The 19,675-nt window shown below is 42.8% G+C and overlaps 1 protein-coding gene across 1 annotated transcript; it reads left to right on the top strand.

The window, feature by feature from the left end:
- Window positions 1–6,044: 6,044 nt before the first annotated feature.
- On the top strand, window positions 6,045–12,322 carry LOC148120482 (acyl-coenzyme A thioesterase 5-like). Its single transcript, XM_087911653.1, has 3 exons — window positions 6,045–6,619; window positions 8,420–8,622; window positions 10,700–12,322. Exons 1-3 carry the CDS (start codon window positions 6,163–6,165, stop codon window positions 11,303–11,305), a joined length of 1,266 nt encoding a protein of 421 aa, XP_087767779.1. The 5' UTR covers window positions 6,045–6,162; the 3' UTR covers window positions 11,306–12,322.
- Window positions 12,323–19,675: the final 7,353 nt, after the last annotated feature.

The following is a 19,675-nucleotide window of genomic DNA, read 5'->3' as shown; positions in this document are numbered from 1 at the left end:
ATAGGGAGAGAGTGGACAACCTCATCTTGGTCCTGATTTCAGTGGAATCGCTGGGAGTTTCTCTCCATTTAGTTTGATGTTGGCTGTTGGCTTGCTGTATATTGCCTTAACTATGTTTAGGTATGTTCCTTGCATCCCTCCTCTCTCTAAGACCTTTATCATGAAGGGATGTTGTATTTTGTCAAAAGCTTTTTTGCCATCTAATGAGATGATCATGTGGTTTTTATTTTTCAGCTTGTTTATATGGTGGATTATGCTGACAGATTTTCGTATGTTCAACTATCCCTGCATCTGTGGGATTAAGCCGACTTGGTCATGGTAGATGATGGTTCTGATGTGTTCTTGGATTCGATTTGCCAGTATTTTATTTAGTATTTTGGTGTAGGAGTTTCTTTTGTCTATGTGTTGCTTTCATTGGTTGAATAAAGAAACTGCCTTGGCCTTTTGATAGGGAAGAAATTAGATAGGTGGAGTAGACCCGAAGTGAATGCTGGGAAGTAGGGCAATGTGGCAGATGCCATGAAGCTCCTGCCTGAGACTGACTCTGGTATGAATCTTTCCCAGTAAGCCAGTTAACCTCGTGGTTAGAAATGGGCTGAATCAAGATGTGAGATTAGCCAATAATAGGCTAGAGATAATGGGCCAGGCAATAGTTTAATTAATTTAATTTCTGTGTAATCATTTCAGGTATAAGCTAGCCAGGCAGCCGGAACAAGGGGTCCCACTCCTTACAACAGACTGGCGCTCAATGTAGTTGACTAACTCCACGTAAAACCTGAGAGGGCTTGAAAATGAATTCTAGACACAGGAAAAAAAAAAAACAGTTTAAGACAGCTTTTTGCTGTTTGCTGGCAGCGTGCCACAGAGAGATTTTCTTGACTCAGCAATTTTTAAAAAAACCGTGCCATTTTAAAACGAGGCTTCCTGGGCCCTGCCACTGGTGCAAACTCCGGCTATGGAGCATTTGTGGGCCCGGATATTTGTGTGCCCGCTCAGGGTCGGGAACAAAGTACCTCAGACCATGCCTATGGATTGGCGCTCTCTGTCGGGGCAGGTGGCGGGATCAGATCTACTAGGCGTGTACAGGCAAGAGAGCATGGTGGATTCCTGCCGCCATACACAGAGATGTTTACAGGCTTTGCAGTACTCTGCATGGCAGATTAGCTGTAAGTCAGATAAAAGGAGTTTATGTGCTGCATGCTCATTCTCAGAGTTAAAGTGCCTAGCGTGGCCCCTCCCTGGAAGCCCCAGAGCCAGCAGAAATGGTAAGTCCACCATTTTGAAGTTGAAGAGAGGTGGAGCCAACATCCAGAGCAGCCACAACCAAGCTGCTTAACATTTTAAAAGCTCTTCAAGACAGTAGAGAATTACAGATACACAATAGGACAGATTCAGACAGAAGCGACCTCTAAATGGGTCACAATGTTGAATAAATGTATGGAGGCTTGGGAGAGAGAAGAAAAAAAGTATAGAGAGCCATAAAATAAAGTTAATGCTTTAAAAAAAGGGTAAAGTCTTTAAAGAGACAGACTACAGATAATCATAGATTAAAAATAAATAAGCCACGTATAAATGGAAAATTCACAGAGAGTCTGGATTATGAGTATTATTGTTTTCTTTAAATGTTTTGACTGTGAAGGAGAAAGTGCAGAGAGACGTTTCATTGTGTGGGCTGCTAAGCTAAACCAGCATGGATATTATAAAGGTATTATTACTTCAGAATTTGGGTCTAATGATATGATGCTTTGGAAAAGAGCTTATTCTTTTGTTTTCACAGAGGATGAGACCCTATGGATTGCTTCTAGACCAATATGGTATGACAGACCACGTCCTCCAGAAAGGTTGCCGTAAACACCCTCAGAAAATTACTTCATCCAACTGCTGACTGAGATGAACCTAGCACACAGAAAGTTGTCCATTTCCTTTAAGTTTTCCAATTTTGTGGAGTACAGGTTTTCAAAATATGACCTGATGATCCTCTGTATTTCCTCCATGTCTGTTGTTGTGTCCTCCTTTTCATTTCTGATTTTCTTAATTTGGATATTCTCTCTCTCTGCCTTTTGGTTAGTTTGGATAAAGTTTTATCTATTTTGTTGATTTTTTTCAAAGAACAAACTCTTTCTCTCATTGATTCTTTGTATTGTTTCTTTGTTTCTATTTTGTTGATTTCAGCTCTCAATTTGATTATTTCAGGCCATTTAGTTCTCTTAGGTAAGTTTGCTTCTTTTTGTTCTAAAGTTCTCAAATATTCTGTTAATTCACTAGTGTGGGATTTTTCCAGTTTCTTTATGTAGGCGTTTAGTTATGTGAACTTTCTTCTTAACACTGCTTTATAAATTTGGGTATGTTGTGTGGACATTTTCATTGAATTTTAGAACGTTTTTAATTTCTCCCTTTATTTCTTCCTTGACATATTGATGATTTAGGTGAGCACTGTTTAATTTCCATGTGTTTGTGAGTTTTCTTGAATTAGTATTGCTGTTGACTTCTAGTTTTAAACCATGGTGATCTGATAAGGTATGTGGGGTTATTCCAATTACTTTGTATTTGTTGAGGTTTCTTTTGTTACTGAATATGTGGTCAATTTTTGAGAAGGTTCCATGAGGTGCTGAGAAGGTATATTCTTTTCTGTTTGGAAGGAATATTCTATAGATGTCTGTTAAGTCCATTTGAGTCATAACATGTTAGTTCCCTTATTTCTCTCTTCATTTTTTTTTTGTCTGACTGACCTGTCCAGTGGTGAGAGCGGAGTGTTGAAGTCTCCCACTATTAGTGTGTGGGGTTTAATGTATGATTTAAGCTTTAGAAGTGTTTCTTTTACATATGAGGGTGCCCTTGTATTAGGGGCATAGATGTTCAGTATTGAAATTTCCTCTTGATGGATTTTTCCTGTGACTAATATGAAATGACCATCTTTGTCTCTTTGGACTGATTTTAGCTTGAAGTGTATTTTGTTAGATATTGCAATAGCTACACCCGCTTGTTTCTTACGTCCATTAGATTGGTATATTTTTTCCCAACCCTTTACTCTGAGATGATGTCTGTATTTGAGGTTGAGATATGTTTTTTGTATGCAGAAGAAGGATGGATTCTGTTTTCATATCTAATTTGTTAGCCTGTGCGTTTTTATAGGTGAGTTGAGTCCATTTACATTAAGGGATATTAAAATGACCAGGGATTGCTATCTCCTGTCAATTTAGTTTTCATTGTTGGTGATGTTAATTTGTACATTTTACCCTTCTTTGGGAGTTGCTGCTATGAGACCATCAATTGTCTGTGTTTTTGTTGGTGTAGCCAACTTCCTTGGGTTGGAGTTTTCCTTCTAGTATTTTGTGTAGGGCTGGCTTTGTGGCTAGGTATTGGTGAAATCTAGATTTGTCATGGAATATCTTGTTTTGTCCTTCTATGGTGATTGAAAGTTTTCCTATGTATAGTATTCTGGGCTGGCATCTGTGGTCTGTTAATGTCTGTATAATGCTTGACCACGACCTCTGGCTTTCATTGTCTCCAGTGAGAATTCAGGTGAAATTCTGATAGGTCTACCTTTATATGTTACTTGGCCTTTTTCCTTTACAGCGCTTAATATTCTTTCTTTACTCCATATGTTTATTGTTTTGATTATTATGTGGGAGAGGACTTTTTATTTGGATTCAGTCTAGTTGGTATTCTGTGAGCTTCTTGTACCTTCATAGGCATATCTTTCTTTAGGTTGGGAAAGTTTTCTTCTTTGATTTTGTTAAATATATTTTCTGTGCTTTTGAGTTGAACTTCTTCTCCTTCTTCTATACCTGTTCTTCTTAGGTTTAGCCTTATCATGGTGTCCCATATTTCCTGGATACTTTGGGTTAAGCTTTTGTTAGATTTAATGTTTTCTTTAACTGATGAGTCTATTTCCTCTATTGTATCTTCAGCACTCAAGATTCTCTCTTCCATTTCTTATATTCTGTTGTTCATACTTGCATTTGTGGTTCCTGATCGTTTTCTCATGATTTCTGTTTCTATAATTCCCTCAGCTTGTGTTTTCTTTATTGTCTCTATTTCAGTTTTTAAGTCCTGAATAGTTTCTTTCATATGTTTGATTTCTTTCTCTTGATTTTCTTTAAGTGATTTGCTGATGTCTTCCAATATTTTGTTTGTCCTCTATTTCTTTAAGGGAATTTCTCATTTCCTCTTTAAGAGTTTCAAACATTCTCTTGAAGTTGTTTTTTAGGTCATTTTCTTCTGCTTCATCCATATTTGGTTGTTCAGGTCTTGCTGTTGTAGGGTCTTTAGGTTTTACTGGTGCTGTGTTGTTCTTTGCAGTGTTGCATGTGTTCTTACCTTTTCTACTCATCTTTTTCTCTAATAGGTGTGGCTGGGCTGTCTGAGATTCTGTTGAATAATCTTCTCTGTACCATTGAATCTAAAGCTCAGATGGTTGTTCCTCGTGGTACAGTCAGTGTCACAGTTCTAGTTACCCCATTGATTACTCCGTGTTCCTGGAGATAACTCAGTGCTCCTGTGCTTTGCTCTGCTACCTTGGAGTTTGCTGTCTCAGGCCTACTTTGGGCTAGGTTCCCAACTTTGCCCTGCTTCTGTCAATCCTGGTCTGGCTCCCCTCCTGGCTTGGAGTTGGACCTGGAAGATTTCTGGCTCCAGTCTACTGCCTAGGATGTCTCTGGCTTGGGTGCGCCTGGCCCTGCAGAGGACCTACTTACTCCCTCAGAGGTCCCAACTCATGCTCGGATCCACAGAGGTTCCAGGTTCCTGCCTATTCCCTTTGATGTCCCAGACCAATGCCAAGACCCACAGAGGTCCTGGCTCAGGCCTACTCCCTCTGAGGTCACAGACTCATGCCTGGCCCGCCGGCCAAGATCTATGGTTCCTGCTTATTTCCTTGGATGTCCCAGGCTCACTCATGCCCAGACTGGCAGAGGTACTGGCTCAGACCTAGTTCCTGGGAGGTCCTAGACTCACACCTAGACACACCGGGGTCCTGGCTTAGGTCTACTCCCTTGAAGGTCCAAGATTCACGTCTGGACCCTTAGCTGTCTTTAGCTCTGGCTCACTCACTCAGCAGTTACTCCCCTGTACCTGTTCCAGTGGAGATCCTTGACGCTGGATCTGGTTGCTGGCTCAGTCCTGAACTACCAGTGTCCTGAGATTGGATTTACTCTCATGGCTTCTGCTCCCAGTAGAGCTTGTTTCCCAGTTCTGTAATTTGTAACTGGCATCAAGCAATCCTGTTCCCATGTGAGCACTGTCCTCTCTTGACTCTGCATGTCACCTCTGTTTCTCACAGCACTCCTATTAAACTGGATTTTAATTAATTAATGCTTGGGTTTTTTGGGTTTTGTTTTTTTTTTTTTTTTTCTCTTCCAAGACAGGATCTCATTACGTAGCTCTGGTTGTCCTGGAACTCACTCTGTAGATCAACCTGAGCTCCAAATCAGAGATCCACCGGCCTCTGCCTCCCAGTGCTGGGATCTATGGCGTGTGCCATTAAGCCCAGCCTTTTTTAATTTTTGTTAAAGACTGGATCTATGTAGCGATGGCTGGCCGGGAAATTCACAGAGATATGCCTACCATTGTCTCAGGAGTGATAGGATTATAGCCACACAACATGGCTCCTACCTCCACACACACCCCAAAGAGGTAACTCAAGACCAAGGATGGTCCCTCCTATTAGGAGGACTTCTCAAGACTCCCAAACTGTACTCCTTTCTAAATTTCTTCTTTTCTTTCCTTTCCTTTCCTTTCTTTTCCCTTTCTTTCTTTCTTTCTTTTTTCCTTTCTTTCTTTCTTTCTTTCCTTCCTTCCTTCTTTCTTTCTCACCTCTCTCTTTTCTTTTTCCTTCCTTCTTCTTTTCGATCTCTCTTCTCTCTCTCTTAAAATAGATTAACTGGTCTTCAGTATTCTTTTTCTTATTAACTTATTTTACACACATGGTTTTACTGTTACCACCAATCAATCAGGCAACTTTCACAACACCAGGTAGGAGGGTCTAGAGGCCTAAGTTTCCAGTAACAGGCTCAGCCTGTTACTCTGACCTTAGCCACCCAACCCACAGTGTCCTTGTCTTCTGTAAGACTGGAGACCAAACAGAGCAGCTTTGCAGCAGGCCAGGCTAAACTCCAGACTCCCCCTCTCACCAAGGCCTCCGGATCCATCTCCAGCCCTGGCATGACACCTTTGCTGAGCCTGAAGCCAGCAGGCCTCAGCTGCTGGGACGAGCCGCTAAGCATCGCCGTGCGCGGTCTGGCCCCCGAGCAGCCCGTCACGCTGCGCACCGCCCTGCGCGACGAGACAGGCGCGCTCTTCCGTGCCCACGCGCGCTACCGCGCCGACCTCCACGGTGAGCTGGACCTGGCGCGCGAGCCCGCGCTGGGCGGCAGCTTCGCCGGGCTCGAGCCCATGGGGCTGCTTTGGGCCATGGAGCCCGATTGGCCGCTCTGGCGCTTGATTAAGCGCGACGTGCAGACGCCCTTCGTGGTGGAGCTCGAGGTGCAGGACGGCCACGAGCTCGACGGCGGGCGGCTGCTGGCACGGGCAGTGCACGAGCGTCACTTCATGGCTCCCGGGGTGCGGCGCGTGCCCGTGCGCGAGGGCCGTGTGCGCGCCACGCTCTTCCTGCCTCCAGGTGAGCAGCCCTCCGTCCAGGAGCCAGGTGCAGGGTCTTGCCCTTTCTTCCCTGTCTACCATTTGTCTCTGGACTTTCTCATTTTCTTACTCTGTGGGTGGCCATGTGACTGTCTCTCAAAGTCATCTTCTCCTAGTTCTTGCTCCTTGATCCTCTTCCCAGATTTCTCCTCCTATTTATTCTCTCTACCTGCCAACTCTGCCTAGCCTTTCTCCTGCCTCATTATAGACCTTTCAGCTCTTCATTAGAGCATCAGGTGTTCACAGGGTTAGATAAATGTAACATAAAAGAATGCAACATATCTTTGCACAATTAAGACAAACGTTCACAACATACAAATGTAACACATCTTAAAATAATATTCCACAACAATCTCTAGTGCGACACGTTTTGATGGCCCCAATATTGCTGCAGAAGATGGAAGGAATGTAAACAGCTCTGGCAAACAGCCTTAAAACAGAATAGCTACATAGTTATGCAGTAACACGGATAAATCCATCAGCACAGAAGGGTCTTTGATAGGAGATTAGCATGATGACTTTCCTTGACTTCCTCATGGGCATCTGTGTTTCCTTCCAATTCTAATAACCTGGTGTGGTAGTTTGAATGTAACTGGCCCCCATAATCCCTTAGGGAGTGGCACTATTAGGAGGTATGGCTTTCTTGGAGTGGGTCTGGCCTTGTTGGAGGAAGTGGGGGAGGGTTTTGAAGTTTCCATTCCTCAGGATACTGCCTAGTAACTCAATCCACTTCCTGTTGCCTGTAAGATGTTGTAGCACATTTCAGTTGGGTGTGGTGGCACATGCAACTATCCCCACACTTTGGAGGCAGAGGCAGGCAGATCTATGTAAGTTCAAGGCCAGCTTAGTCTACAGAGTTAGTTCTAGGACAGCCAAAGATACACAGAGAAATCTAGTTTGAGAAAAAAAATAATGTAATAGCATAGCACAGCTCAGCTCAGCTCGCTGCCTGCATGCACACCACCATGCTCCCCATCATAATGATAATGGATTGAGCCTCTGAAACTCTAAACAATACACTCAATTAAATGTTTTCTTTTTAAGAGTTGCCATGGCCACGGTGTCTCTTCATAGCAGGAGAAACTATAACTAAGACAGATGCCTTCCTGAAAATTGCAAGTTTTGAACTAGAGGGATGGCTCAGGGGTTAAAAGCATGGGTTGCTCTTGTAGGGGCTATGGGTTCAATTCCCAGCACCCTCGTGGCAGCTCACAACTATCTGTAACTCCAGTTATAGGTATCTGACTATTTCTCCTGGCATCCTTGGGTACCAGGCACTCAAGTACTATATATGAAAGCATGCAAACAAAACATTATTTCACATAAAATAAGAAACCTTTTAAAATATTTTTTAAATATTGCAAGCCTTGGGATAAAATCTACAGACATTACATAAGATATAGAAATCCTTTGAAGATTTAATTTTACAGGTATACCAATGGTGGGCTTTCATATCATAATAGCTGAAAGAGCAAATGATCATATTTTTATTACAAGCATCAAAAAGAGATTTGGGGTGATTTAAGTAAGAGAACATATTAGGTCATAGAAGTGAGAAAGCAATCCATAAGGATGTTGGAAAATAGTAAACTACCTCTCCCTCTCCTGTCACTCAGAAGCTATGGGTCCCTCTATTGTAATATCCAATGAGGTCTTCTCTCAGAGAATAAGAGGAGGTTTGGATTCCTATAACTTCTCTTCCTTGCTCCCATTTACATGAAAAAAACAAATTCTTAAATTCTTTTGAGGACTACTGCCTTTGTTTCTTGCTTTTCCTAAGGAAATGGACCTTTTCCTGGGATCATAGACCTTTTTGGACTTGGAGGTGGCCTTCGGGAGTATCGAGCAAGTCTGCTGGCTGGGAAGGGCTTTGCTGTCCTGGCTCTGGCTTATTATAACTACGATGACCTCCCCAAGGGCATGCGCACTATCCACCTGGAGTACTTTGAGGAAGCTGTGAACTACCTGCTTAGTCACCCTCAGGTTGGTTGTTATTTTTGTCTTTTGGTTTAGAAACTGTGTTCCAAAAATATCAACCCACAAAGATAAGATTTTCAACTCAGTTCCTGAGGTGTTGTGAGACAATCAGATCTTCATTTTCAAAGTAGAAATCAAAGTAAATTTGTGAACTGGGTGATATTTCAGGGCATTGATCTGTCAGGCAGTCTGATGACGAAATACCTCAGATAGAAGTGAGGTGTTGTGGTGTGCTAGAAAGGGAGCCTCCTGGGACACGGGCACATTCAGCATATAATGGAAGATACCAGGTTGAACGGGTGACTCAGCCAATAAGATCACTTTCTGATCTTCCAGAGGACCAAAGTATGGTTTCCAGCACCCAGGTCAACTGGCTCATAATTGCCTGTAACTCAGCTCCAGGAAGTAGGAATCAATCTTCTGGCTTCTGAGTGTAGCTATAAACACACAGACATAGCCAGGGAAACACACACACACACACACACACACACACACACACACAATCTAAAACAATCTGACTTGATTCAGGCATACCACAGAAGAGGTGGGTTTCTTATCCACATTATTGCTATACATAAGTGTGTCTCCACCCCTTGGTTTTGTTCTGAGCGCTAAATGACTCATAAGTCCCTGCAACAGGACCTACCATTAACTGATAAAAGTCATTCACTTGGGATATAATAGAGGAGATAAAGGGAGTTATAAGGGAGGAAGATAAGGGCCAAGGCAAAGATGGCTGTGGAAGAAAGAATATCATTCATTCAGTGTGAACAAGGATATAAGAGGCCACTACTGAAGAACAGCAGAAGTGAGAGTTGGCGGGAGGAGCCTCACTGTGCACAGGGTGAAAGCTTGCTTACCTGTTAGAGGCAGTAGAACTGCTGTCTGGGAGTTTGTGGTATTGTAAACATTACAATGAAAGCCTCCTCACTGGGCCCACATAGACCCATTGCCGGCGCTACAATCATGAAATTGTGTATCTTCAGTAACCCTGTCCCCACTCTCCAAAGCCTGTCAGTGATTTTGAATAAACTGTTTTACCTCCCTAAACACCCTCTTTTAAAAAATAATTCTTAATTTGAATAAATTTTTTTTTGTTGGAAGGATCTCTTCTTCCCCAGTACCTATACATGCATCTTGAACTTTTACTCATGCCAGAATCTTAACTCTGTTTACTGTGATGCTTGCTGGATGATCATATACCCTTGTTAATGTAGTGCACACCACTGTAAATACATCGCATATAAAAAGAAAATGTTGGGGGCTGGAGAGATGGTTCAGTGGTTAAGAGCATTGCCTGCTCTTCCAAAGGTCCTGAGTTCAATTTCCAGCAACCACATGGTAGCTCACAATCATCTGTAATGAGGTCTGATGCCCTCTTCCGGCCTGCAGACATGACATCGTATACATAATAAATAAATAAATAAATATTATATTAAGAAAAATGTTTTCCTTACATGTCCACATGCTTCCTTTGACACATTCATACTTAGGAATGTACCTATTAGTCTTCATTTCAAGCTTCATGTAGACCATGGTGTTGAGAAATACTCCTTTACACTGTGAAGATGTGTTAATGTGACTGGTTTAATAAAAAGTGGAATGGCCAATAACTAGACAGGAAGAGGGTAGGCGGGACTTCTGGGACAGAAGTCAGGGGGAAGAGGAAAGGCAGAGCTGCCAGTCAGACACAGAGGAAGAGATGGGCAGCACAGAAGACAGGTAACCAAGCCATGTAAAACAATGTAGATTAAAAGATATGGCTTCATGTAAGTTATAAGATCTAGTTAGGAAGGAACAAGTTTAAGCTAAGGCTCAGCATTTGTAATGAATGAGAAATCTCTGTGTGGTTATTTGGGAGCTGGCAGGTGGGACAGAGAAAGACTAGTTACACTGTGGGACTTAGCACTGAGCCTATTTACCACTAAGGATTTGAAGAGACCTAATCAACCACCTTTCAAAACCCAGATGGTGCACAGTGAGAGTCAGGCTCAGGGCCAGCTTCCATGCATAAGTTGGCACCACTAACTGTCCTACCCTCTAGATGCACTCATTCCCTTTCTTTTCTCTGTCTCTTTCTTAGGTCAAGGGACCAGGAATTGGCCTGCTGGGGATTTCCAAAGGGGCTGACCTCTGCCTCTCCATGGCCTCTTTCCTGAAAGGCATCACAGCTGCTGTCATAATCAATGGCTCTATGGCCAATGTTGCTGGAACACTGCACTACAAGGACGAGACCCTGCCCGCTTTGCGCATTAACATGAATCGAATCAGGGAGACCAAAGATGGCCTTAAAGATATTTTGGAAGCCCTGAATTGCCCTTTAGAAGGCTCTGACCAGAAGAGCATCATCCCTGTGGAAAGGTCTGACACCACCTTCCTGTTCCTTGTGGGTCAGGATGACCACAACTGGAAGAGCGAGTTCTATGCCAACGAGATCTCCAAGCGCTTACAGGCCCATGGGAAGGAGAAGCCCCAGATCATCCTCTACCCAGAAGCGGGGCACCATATTGAGCCCCCTTACTTCCCTTGGTTCAAGGCTTCCACATATGCCCGTTTTAGCATGCCTGTCCTATCTGGTGGGGAACCCAGGGCTCATGCCATGGCCCAGGTGGATGCGTGGCAGCAACTCCAGACTTTCTTCCACAAACATTTGGGTGCTGAAGTAAGAACAATCCCTGCAAAGCTGTGATTTTCTGTGAGTAGTGACACTTCTGATGTTGATCCCTCCTGAGAATGGCTGCCACTGTTAGGATGTATATGTATTTTTGTCTTTTTTTAATAAAGTCTTGAGTTTCCCCACCCACAAAGGTTTTATGGACTGTGTCCTCATTGGTTTGAGGTCACAGTGGTTCCTACCTTTTTGTGGCAATGAAGACTGAGTCCAGGGCTTACATATGGTAGGCTAGCCACTGAGATATCCCACTCTACCTTAGAGAGTAGCAATTCATTTACTTGTAATTTTTATATATAATATATTGATTATGTTTTCTCCTCCTGCAACTCCTCCCAGAATCTCTCTACCCAACTCTTTTCTCTATCTATCTATCTATCTATCTATCTCTTTCTCAACAAAAAAAAATGTAAAAACTAAAAATCAAAACAAACACGCAAATGAGAAGTAAGACAAAACATGTCAAAACTAAACAAAAAATACACACACACGCACACACCAAACAAACAACAAACATGGAGTTCATTTATGTCAGTCAAGTATGCCTGGGAGCTGCCCTGGAGTGTAGCTGACACACAATGACACTCCATTTGAGAAAACTGATTTCTGCTTCTCAGTGTTTGTCAGTTCTAAATAGCTTCTTGGTTAGGAGTGGACTCCATGTCTGCTTTCCCCTCTCATGACCACCGTCCCGTCTGGCTTAAACCTGTGCAGGACTTCTTTATGCTGCCACAGTCTCTGTGAGTTCATACACATACTAGATGTGTTTGAACATATGATATATGTAGCGAGGAGGCCTAACTTAACATCAGTGCAGCCAGGACAGACTGCGGAATAACAATGCTGAAACTAAACCTCATCCTTACAATGACCAGGAAAGACCACAGGACTGTACCCTTGGGGGAACAGTCAGAATTGAGACAAACAAATACCAGTACATTAAGAAGAACTTACCTAATTTGTATATAGGTTGCCAATTTCCTTACACCAAAGCCGGTACCAATCCCTGATTGAAAAGACTTCTGCTGCCTCACTCCTACCAGGAATCAGGAATTCAATCCCCATTTGAATTGAGGATTCCTCTACCCACCCCCAATCCTTTACTCCTTAAAAACCTGGCCATAGCTGAGCTCAGAGCCCTCCCTGATCCAACCTCTGTGTTGGAATGGATGGAGAGAGAGCCCAGCTGGAGCTCACAATAAAGGCTCGTTGCTTTTGCATAGGAACTCGGACTCCTGGTTGTCTTTCAGGGGCTCCTGATGGGGGCATAACATGTAGCAGTCCTGCCGTATCTGGAGAACACTGTTTCCTTGGAGTCATCTAACACATCTGACATTCACAATGTTTTTCTTTTAATTTTTTTTTTTGAGTCAGGGTTTCTCTGTGTAGACCTGGCTAGTCTCAGACTCAAAGATAATCCAGTTTCCTCTGAGTGCTGGGATTAAAGATGTACACCACCACCACCTGACTGTCTCTTGCAGTCTTTCTGCCTCCTCTTCTGCAAAGACCCTGAGCCAGGAGAGGAGGGTTTTGGTGGAGTTGTCCCTTTTAAGACTGAGTGCTAATGGGCCAAGCAGTGTTTTAATGAATTCAGTTTCTGTGTGATTATTTGAGTGTAAGCTATCCAGGCAAACGTGAGAAACAAGCGGGCCCTCTCCCTTGCAGCAGGACACTAGTGGCCTTCCGGTGAGATAAGAATAGGATACTGGTGCTCCTGCTTGGACATATTTAACCACCTGCTTTCTGCCTTTATAAACGAGCTTACTGTTGTGGGACTAGACTGAAGTGGCCTTTTTGTTACTGTACTGTGGGGAAGGGAATCACTGAGGGGAGAGAAACGATTGTTTTACCCAGCTGTAGATCCCACAGATCAGTATAGTGCCCCTTTGATGTCCACGTTATAAGCCTGCCTTTAGCCCCCTTTGGCAGGGCTTGCTGTTTGGCTCTAAGGATGCCATCCTTCCACTAGGAGTAAAATGAAATTCATTTAATGTGAATTTCAATTGAGTCCAAGTTTTTGATCTTTCCAATGGATTCAAACACAACAATATAGACTCCGGGGCTTTTAGGAACTCACATTGAAACTCGTATCCAGTCGACAAGGGAAAGCTACCAAGAGGAGTGAGCATATGAAGAATAAAGGTAAAGAAAGAGAGTGCCATTAATTGTCTTAGTTAGGTTTCTATTGTTGTGAAGAGACACCGTGACATGGCAACTCTTACAAAGGAAATCCATTTAATTGGGGTAGCTCACTTACAGTTCAGAGGTTCAGTTCATTATCATCATGGTGATATATGGTGGTGTGCAGGCAGACATAGTATTGGAGAAGAAGCCAAGAGTCCTACACCTTGTTGTCAACAGGAAGTAGTCTATGTATCACACTGAGCGATGCTTGAGCACATATGAGACCTCAAATTCTGCCTCCGCAGTGACACTCTTCCAACAAGGACACACCTACTACAACAAAGTCACACCTCTTATTAGTGTCACTTCCTTCGAGGGCCATTTTCTATCAAATCACAGCAATTCTTTCTCTTTCAGATAAAACTTGGGACAAATAGATCTAAAAGATGGATGTTAATACTTTATAAGAGAATTTGGGACAAATAGAATCTAGAGATAAGTTGTGATATGTCAGTGCTTTGAAGGAGATTTTGAGGAACTTGGAATGGTAAAAAAGAGCATTGCACCATGAGTCATGCCCCTGGGCTCTGTGGAGCCCACAAGTGACCAACACGCAATAATGGAGCTCTTACCCACAAGGATCCTGCTTCGATGGCCAAGCAATATAAGGGAGTAACAGACTCAGCATATTGAACTTTTCAGTAGCCTACATTATCAAGCCCAAGTCCATAAATAGGGCTTATGGGAGAAGGACCTGGAACAAAAATGACTGCATGCACCCCAATCTTAGTAGTGCCAAGTACTATGGCCATTGTCAGCAACTAACAGGGTGGGACAGGAGCATTCAGATACTGCTTGTTGTAGCTAATAGGTTTTCTGTCCCTACTCCCATAATAGGCTTTTTTTCCTGCTGACACAGTAAGTCTGATCAAACTAAACTGAAAAATTCAACAGCACGTATATTTGAACAGAGTACCATTCTTTCGAGCTCTGTGAAGAATTCTGCTGGGATTTTGATGGGCACTGCGTTGAATCTGTAGATTGCTTTTGATAAGACTGCCATTTTTACTATGTTAATTCAGCCTACCCAAGAGCACAGGAGATCCTTTCACTTTCTGGAGACTTCTTCAATTTCTTTCTTCAAAGATTTAAAGTTCTTGTCATACAAGGCTTCCACTTGTTTGGTTAGAGTTACTCCGAGATATTTTATGCTATTTGTGGCTATTGTGAAGGGTGTTGATTCTCTGATTTCTTCCCTAGCCCTTTTATCATCTGTGTACAGGAGGGCTACTGATTTTTTGAGTTAATCTTGAATCTGCTACAATTCAGAAAGTGTTTATTAATTGTAGAAGTTCCTTGGTAGAATTTTTGGAATCACTTATGTAAACTATTATATCATCAGCAAACAGTGAGAGTTTGACTTCTTCTTTTCCAATTTGTATCCCCTTAATCTCCTTTTGGCTATGTACGGGAGTAAAAGACTCAGAATATTGAACTTTCAGTAGCCTACATTATCAAGCCCAAGTCCATGAACAGGACTTATGGGAGAAAGCCCTGGGACAAAAATGGTTGCATGCATCCCAATCTTAGTAGTGCCAAGTACTATGGCCACTGTCAGCAACTAGCAGGGTGGAACAGGAGCATTCAGATGCTGCTTGTTGTAGCTAATAGGTTTTCTGTCCCTACCCCCATAATAGATTTTCCTGCTTACACAGTAAGCCAGATCAAACTTAACTGAAAAGTCAACAACAGGTATATTTGAACAGAGCAGGTTTTGTCCCAGAGATCAAGACCACAAATGTCTCACCACTAAACTAAAGTGGGGAGGTTTTATGGGTCGTAGGTGACTGGTGATGATGTGTCCACAACTATTAACGAATCAATCCCACACCAGTTATGTTTTAAGGGGTTATTTATTTGGCGGGGGGTAAAACTTACATACACCATAAACCGTCAGGAAGGGAGCCTAGTCGCTGGAGCAGGAGCCGGGAGCAGCAGCCGAGACCGAGCACCAGAACCAAGAGAGACCTTATCCGGAACTGCTTCTCTTTTTAAAAGAGAAATATACCACGCCCCAGTGGGCTGGTATTTCAGCAGCTATTGGCTGACGGAGCGGAAGTCACTCCCCGCTGCACTGTGGGCTCCTGCTTCAGTGATTATTGGTTGAGGCAGCGGAAGTTACTCCCACAACACACAACAAGCTGAATTTGTGCCCAAGTGTGGTGAAAAGTGGAGAGCTTAGGTGGGGACTTGTACAGCTAATAACTTCAGGGGAGGAAGCTGTGGTAACCACCAAGAGTTTGGAACTGGATTTTTGGCAGCGTTTGGAGAGAGAGAGACAGGAATGGGACATTCTAGATTATGGATAGGTGAGCCAGAGGTTCCAACTGCCTGCCCCTTAAAAGTAGCACTGAGAGAGATACAAAGAAAAATTCTTGACAGTTTTAGATGCTGTGTTCTGGCTTTTGAACTACCTTCCTTAAATAACTCTAGTGGCTTGAACAGGAATGCTCCCATAGGGTTATGATCTCAAATTCTTGGCCTATAGGAAATGGTCCTATTAGGACTATAGCCTTGTTGGAGTGAATCTGGCTTTGTTGGAGGAAGTGTGTCACTGTGGAGGCTTTGAAGTCTCATATGCTCAAGCTATGCCCAGTGTGGTACAGAGTTCACTTCCTGTTGCTTTGGGGTCAAGATGTAGAACTCTCAGCTCTTTCTCCAAATCATGTCTGCCTGTATTCTGCTATGCCCCACCATGATGACAATGGACTAAACATCTGAAACTGTAAGCCAGCCCCAATTAAATGTTTTCCTTTATAAGAGTTACTGTGGTCATGGTGTCTCTACAGTAACAGAAACCCCATTTAAGACAATACCCATCAAATTTTACTCTAATAAAACAAAAAGAAATCACGGCAAAAAAAAAATTCAGGAAGCCATACAGTATAGAAATTTACCATGTTTTGTGGGACATATAAGAGCACATTCAAGTCTTCCTGGTCCGTTAGCTGAAGGGAATGCTCTAGCTGATGAACTTACAAAAATAATTGCCATATCTCAGGTTGAACTTGCACAGCAGTCACATGCTTTGCACCATCAAAACAGCTTAAGTTTAAGAAAACAATTTAAGTTGACCAGAGAAGCTGCTCGTCAAATTGTTAAACAGTGTGAAAAATGCCCACAATATCTACCTGTGCTTCATTTGGGGGTAAATCCCCAAGGACTGCTTCCTAACCATATATGGCAGATGGATGTAACTCACATTACTGACTTTGGAAAATTGAAATATGTGCATGTGACAATTGATACGTATTCAGGATTCATGATGGCCACAGCACAAACTGGGGAAGCCGCCAAGTATGTAATAACTCATTGTTTGAAATACTTTTCATGCATGGGAACCCCAAAGGTAATAAAGACGGACAATGGGTCCAGGTATGTTAACAAAGCTTTTCAAAGATTTTGTACTCAATGGAATATTGTTCATAAGACTGGTATTCCATATAATCCCCAAAAAGAAGGAATTGTGGAATATGCACACAGTTCCTTGAAAACACAACTCCAAAAAATAAAGGCAGGGGAGTTGTATCCTCAGACGCCACACAATGCCTTCAATCATGCATTGCTTATGCTGAACTTTCTAAATACAGATGTCCATGAGCAATCAGCTGTGAACAGATTGTGGCATAATGGTACAAAAACCACATTTTCTAAAACAAGGTGGAAGGACCCTTGCACTGGAATATGGAAAGAACCCGATCCCATCCTAATATGGGGTCAAGGGCATGTCTGTGTTTTCTCACAGGATGAAAATCAAGCCAAATGGCTTCCAGAGCGACTAATTCCATGCACTTAGAAGAAGGACAGTGGACCTGAGGACAGCTTAACTGACAATCGCCCAGCAGAAGAAATGGAGTGAGAAAGGCTCCAGGAGGAACCAGTAACCCAGCCCACAGAGAGGAGCCTGATCCTGACCTGCAGCTGCCAACTAGCATCTCTGCAGGGAGACTTCAGACAAAGAGATCCTGCTGAGATGAGCTGACTGCAGTGTCTGCAGCTGGCTGTAGTGTGAAACCTGTTGCTTTAGAATGAAGATACAAACTGAACATTTGAGTGTTCTCGGTTTATGAGACACAGAACTCATTTTGAATAAAATATTAAACCTAAGAACTAAGACCTAAGCTTTCCCCTCAGGGAAAGAAAGACAAAAATCCTTCTTCACTTAACAAGGGGGCAGACTAAGGGTTTAACAGCTACACAGTGACTGAAAATGGGATTTAATAACAGCAAATGGTATTATACTTCTTGTTGTTTCTGAGGAATATGAAAGAGACCATGAGGTACAAACAGACCCACGTGTAACTTTATTACAGGGAAGGGGCGTGGGGACCGTACAGGCGGGAAACAGGAAGGGGAAAAGAGAAGAGAGGTACCGTGGCTCTGCCTTTTAAAGACCAGCCCAGCATATGCGCATCAGATGCTGCATTCTGCGTCCGTGTTGCATTGTGGGTGCATGTGTTTTTGGGAAATGAAGTCTTTCGAGTCAGGCGGACCACGCTTCACTCTGCGCCCGTGCATAGGGGCCTCATGGGAAATGCAGTTCCCCAGGAGAATAACATTCCACGCTTTTTGATTTGTTAAGAATTTGGGGGGTTGAGGATATTAGTGGGTCGAGAATGGGGGCGTAGCCCGGTCTCTCATAACTGCTTTCTGCTGACTTTGTGGGCATCGAGGGGTATGGGGTGTCTGATGTATCCCGGTGATGGCATCCTGTCTGCTGGTGTCCTGAGAATAACAATACTCTTAATGGTAATGACTTGATATTTACAGCTGCATATAAGGTGATGGGAAAAATCTGGTAATGACCAGTGGTATTAAATACATCGGTAATGACCAAAAAGAATATGAAATTATGGTAAAGAAAAAATGTGAAATTATGAATAATTGGAGAGTTGGTAATGACCAACTAAATATGAAATTATGAAAATTGGAGAGCTGGTATTGACCGGCTAAATATGAAATTATGATATGAAGAATTGGAAGATCGGTATTGACCGATAATGTGGAAAAATCATGATTGTGAATGGTTGCGATTGGAAATTGCTGAAAAAAGAGGTTGTGATGGTGAATGTTGAGAGTTGATGCCTATGCTGAGAATGCTGAGATCTAAGTGATGCTCTCAACCAGTGGAAGAAACATTTTCAACTCAGGCGATTCTACTCTCCTTTAAAATAGGAAAATATAGCCTTTGGGAGCATAATTATTCATAAAGCATTATGATATATCCTGACAAAAGATATGGCTGATACACAGGGCCTGAAAAGTATATTTCTCTCCACTAATCTCTTTTCTTTACAGAGATCAGCAGTCAATGACGGGTTTGAAGCTTCTTCTCCCCAAATGCCTAAGACATGGGCTCGCATATATGAATGCCTGTTCCAAAGATAGGAAAATTTGGATAAATGAGGAGGACTTTGCCCAAGCCAGGTGTGATCCATCTGTCCTGTTGCAGAAGCACAGGAGTTATTAAAATTAATAAGAGAGAGTGGATTGTAGGCCCATATTTCTTTATGGTGTAGCAGCCAGGCTCTGAAGCCATTGGGCCGATCTGAAATGATCAAGTAGCCCTGCAGACAGGCAGTCTCTGCCTGACAAAGATCAGGATGTTGGCGCCTGCTCCCTTTCTTTGTAATTTGGAGGGTGCCTTATAGAGATGCTAATTCAAGCCTTCGTGAGAGCATACTCAGCAGACAGGTAGATGTGGACGTGACAAAAGGCCATTCACCTGGTTACCTAGGAGACAGTATGATGATGTATTTTCCCGCCCAGTTTATGTATTGGTATAAAAGATGTTTGGAGAATAAACACGGAGATCCTCAGGAGAGATCTTCAGAGGAGAGATCTTCAGGAGGAAGAAGCCGGAGATGCCCTTTTCCGTAATAATGGTGTAAGCTGTGTCTGGTTATTCCTTGCGCCTCCGTACCAATCCAGTTAGGGAAAATAGATATTTGTGTTGGAGCCACATGGGCTCCAACAGTCATTAACTGAGTTTACGTAATAAAGATTCCTTAACTGAGATTACCAGAGCCTGAAAACTTGGAATTCAGACTTTGTAGCCTGGCTCTTAAGAACTACAGGGCACCTGACAGCTGACCCTGAGGCAGAAAATGTGTTTACAAAGCAACTGGCTAAAAAAAAAACAAACACAAGACTTGTAGAGAGACACAAGTGCTTAACTTTACAAACCAAACCAAACCAAAACCA

This window comes from Myodes glareolus, chromosome 11 (assembly GCF_982192425.1).
Source record: "Myodes glareolus chromosome 11, mMyoGla1.1, whole genome shotgun sequence".
In the NCBI taxonomy this organism is placed as follows: domain Eukaryota; kingdom Metazoa; phylum Chordata; class Mammalia; order Rodentia; family Cricetidae; genus Myodes; species Myodes glareolus.
Note: the sequence above shows the minus strand (reverse complement) of the source record. Positions and strands in the feature narration are given on the sequence as shown.